Source organism: Miscanthus floridulus, chromosome 12 (assembly GCF_019320115.1).
Source record: "Miscanthus floridulus cultivar M001 chromosome 12, ASM1932011v1, whole genome shotgun sequence".
Classification (NCBI taxonomy): domain Eukaryota; kingdom Viridiplantae; phylum Streptophyta; class Magnoliopsida; order Poales; family Poaceae; genus Miscanthus; species Miscanthus floridulus.
The window spans coordinates 79310870-79314735 of record NC_089591.1 but is presented as its reverse complement, the minus strand read 5'-3'; the positions used below and the strand labels follow the sequence as shown (position 1 = coordinate 79314735).

The 3866-nt window shown below is 52.9% G+C and overlaps 1 protein-coding gene across 1 annotated transcript; it reads left to right on the top strand.

Moving 5' to 3' along the window:
• Window positions 1–234: 234 nt before the first annotated feature.
• LOC136498642 (auxin-induced protein X10A-like) lies at window positions 235–1081 on the top strand. The gene has a single exon (XM_066494530.1). It carries the CDS (start codon window positions 304–306, stop codon window positions 736–738), a length of 435 nt encoding a protein of 144 aa, XP_066350627.1. The 5' UTR covers window positions 235–303; the 3' UTR covers window positions 739–1081.
• The last annotated feature ends 2785 nt before the right edge of the window (window positions 1082–3866 follow it).

Below are 3866 nucleotides of genomic sequence, written 5' to 3'. Positions count from 1 at the left end.
ATTAAAAAATCCATGTGTTTTTTGTGTTAAAATACACGTGTATTGTATAGCATTTCCTGTTAGACAAACAGCAGTCTCGTCCCTGTCCACTGTCCTGTTGGACGTCCGGTGCACGCACGGGCACGCCAAAAAAAACACTCGCCACGACGCCATTGCCATCTACTACCTCCTCCTATATATATGGCCACCCCGTCCCTCCCAATTCCACAGCCTCGACTGCAACTGAAAGCAAAGCAAAAGCCCTAGCCTCCACGCAGCAAAGAAGCAAGGCACCGCCCGCTCGAGCTCTCCAGGCCTCCAAGCATGTGCAAGGTGGCGATCACGATCCCGTCGCTCGTCAGGCTGCGCCGCACGCTGCGGCGGTGGCGGTCCCGCGCCTCGGAGGCGGCCTCATCATCCTCCTCCTCCTTGGCGGCGGTGCCTGCGGGGCACGTCGCCGTGTCTGTGCAAGGGACGGCGCCGTCGTCCGGGCCGAGGCGGTTCGTGGTGCGGGTGGCGCACCTCAGCCACCCGGCGTTCCTGGAGCTGCTGCGGCAGGCAGAGGAGGAGTACGGCTTCCCGGCCGTCCCGGGCCCCATCGCGCTCCCCTGCGACGAGGACCACTTCCTCGACGTCCTCCAGCGCGTGTCCTCCTCGTCGTCCTCCTCCTGCTGCTGTGGCCCGTTGGCCGCCCGGCGCGGGCGCGGCGACGCGCGGCCGCTGCTTCAGGGCATGGCCGTCGAGAAGCTCGTCTGGTGAGTGGTCACCGCGACGCATGCAAGTGAGCAAGTCGGCAGCGGGGAAAAGGCGAAAGCGACTCGCCCGGCTGGCGCGGCCGGGAAGACCGTGCCCTCGCGCGCGCGCAGGCAGTTCGTGCTGCCGGGGCATCGGAGTAAAGGGCGTCCCTCCTCCCGTGCACTACGTGAAGGCGGCGCCCCCAACGACGACGGCCTCGAGGGCAACTGGGGAAGCCACGGGCATTGTTAGCTAGGAGCCTAGGAGCTAGTAATAGATTGTACTTGGAAAAATTGGTCCAAGATCAAGAGAGGGTATGTGAGGATTCTTTGTGTTTTATTGGTGTTTTTTCTCTGTAATAACTCGATGCTCCATCGTGCAAAAAGGAATAAACAAAGAAATTGTTCCTTGTATTGTATACAATTATTTTTGTCCTCACTGTGGCAAGCACGTGTTCGTGATACTGATGCGTCAAACCTGTCCTCGACGACCACTAGACTATCACCGCAAATTTGTATGCGCTGGCAACTGGTATTTCTCGTGGTTTACATGGCGATTACCTACTGTAAAAACCTGAGACTTGTATATAGTACACCCGTAGTGCTATATATACTTATGTTAACAAATCCTGCACTGACAAAAGCTAAGTAATAGGCATTAGTAGCAGATAAGCAGATTGTTCAGGCCATCAGGTGGACAGGTATTCAGGTTTTCCGAACGAAGCCGGAACCAACAAGCTCGACCTGCTTCAGGTCTTGGGGTACCGGATTTGAAGAAACTTTGGTCCTAAATGTGTAGCAATGTGAGTTCAGAACAGCTATAGCACATCACTGACGCTCTGGATTCACTAGCTTTGGTCCTAAATGTGTAGCAATGTGAGTTCAGAACAGCTATAGCACATCACTGATCGTATACATACATCCTGCAGAGCAGAGCATGTGCCCGACAATTTCTCGTCAAATGCACTGGCTTTAGTGAAACCACACCACTGACCTGAGGACTATCCCATATCCTATCCTCGAACAGGAGTACTGTAAAATCCAAAGGGGGTTGTCGTGCACTGTCTCCGCGACTTGACGTCGTCAGACAGGAGCACACGCAGCATGTCATGTGTGTGCGCCAAGTCCGGAACACCCGCGTCCTCCCAAAGCAACACTTGGCGTGGCGTCCGTCCCGGGCGGCCGGTCGTCGATCAGTCTCCGGTCCGCGCCACGTCGTTCAAACGGCACCGTATCCTCTCGCCGATTCGCCGCACGCGCTGGCGCCGATCCGCCCGTCGCCACGTAGCCCATACAGCCAGGGGCGTGCGCGCTCCGATCCGGCGCCGGACGGATTCCGGCCAGTTGCACTGCACCCACGGGTTCGGCCCGTTCGTTTCGGCTGCCGCGGCGGTTACACCTGGCCCGGTCGTCGTCGTCTCGTCTGGCTAGAAATTGCCGCGGCATCTCCGCTCGTGCGAGGCGTTCAGCTCACGCGCTCGCGCTCGCACTCGCGGCCGGCGCGTACGTGTCCGCGCGTCGGGGCGCGGAATTGTGCGAGCCCCCGGCCTGGGCCGCCAGAATCTTTGCGGAGGAACAGGAGGGAGGGAGGGAAGGCAATGCAATGATGGTCCAACCGAATTCGCGTGCCCTTTTGGTTGCCGTTGCCGGATCACATCATCATCTAGCTGCTGGATTAGTGTTTATTTAGCAGGGGTCATATTTTTAGTGCAGAGTTTTAATTTTCTGATCAAGCTTATTAGACTTGTATAAGCATGCAATCTGTGGAAGGACCAAGGATGCATGCACCTGTCCTGTCCTTCTGGTGCTTAGTTGGACTCATTGTGACTGCCCAGTAGTACTCCACTACCTTATTAGCTTGGTTGCTGCCCAGTTTTTTTTATCCAAAAGGCGGCTAAAAATTTTGCCGTATTTTTATTAGACGGGAAAAAAGAAAAACGGGAACAAAACATAATTACAAGAGAAAGACACCGACTCTGCTGTCGCCTACCCCTCTGGCCACAAGGCCCGGAGAACCCAACTCTAAACACCGCCTAGTAAACGCAACGCTGCGGACCCCCTTTGTAGGATAATAGCAAAAAGAACACACGAAAGACAAACCACTCACACCCAGATACAACATAGGAACATCAAAAACACTACTGCTGCGACTAAAACGTTTGCGCATTAGATCTCATCGCCAACTGGTACTCCTCGATGTCTTCCTTACATAGAAATGCCACTTGTCTCGGTTGCAGCGAGATGTTCTGGAAAGTTCTACGATTTCGCTCCTTCCATATGTTCCACCAATAATAGATTAAGATGCCATCAAAATCTTTCCTCTGCTTGCTTTCAATCTTTGAACGACATCTGCGCCAATAGTTGTGGAGCGAACCTTCCATTCGCACGGTGTCAATGGTAGCAAGCCCAAGCCACTGCTTCAGTGATCTTTACATAAGTGTGTTGGCATTTCTGGATCACTTCCACGGAGCTTGCATATTGGATTATGTGGCCATTGTCGCTTCATCAAGTTGTTCATAGTTAGAATCTTTTTATGCAGCAAGGTCCAGGCAAAAAAATTGCATTTTGTTCCGCCTTAGCTTTCCATATCGGCATCATTTTTAGTTTACTAAAAGTCCCCTGAAATTGTATTGCACAGGCACTCTTGGTTGTGTATTCTCCATCCTCTGTCCATCGCCAAATGATGTTATCCTCTGTTTTTTCTTCCAACTGAATGTGCTCGACGGCTTCCCAGAGCGTCACATATTCTTGCAATTCCTTTACCGTATCCACTGGAGTGACATGAGCAATCCATTTATTTCCTTGCAATGCCTTGTATACTGTGATGTTTTTCCTTTTAGCTTTCCTGAACAAAGACGGTGCAATGTTTTTTGGCGTTCTCCCGTCAACCCACGATGATGTCCAGAACTTGGCCACCTTCCCATAGCCGATCTTCACCATTGTCGATGCTGCGAATAATTCTCTATCCTGGCTGTCACAGGGAAGGTCGAGGCTGTTCCACACCCGGTCCCTTTGCTTCCATTGGAACCAAAGCCAACGCAGTCTTAACGCTCGTGCAAAGCGTTCCAAATCCAAGATCCCAAGCCCTCCTTTAAATTTCGGACGACAAGTCATTGGCCAATTGACGATCGAGTGTCCCCCTAGACTTTGTCA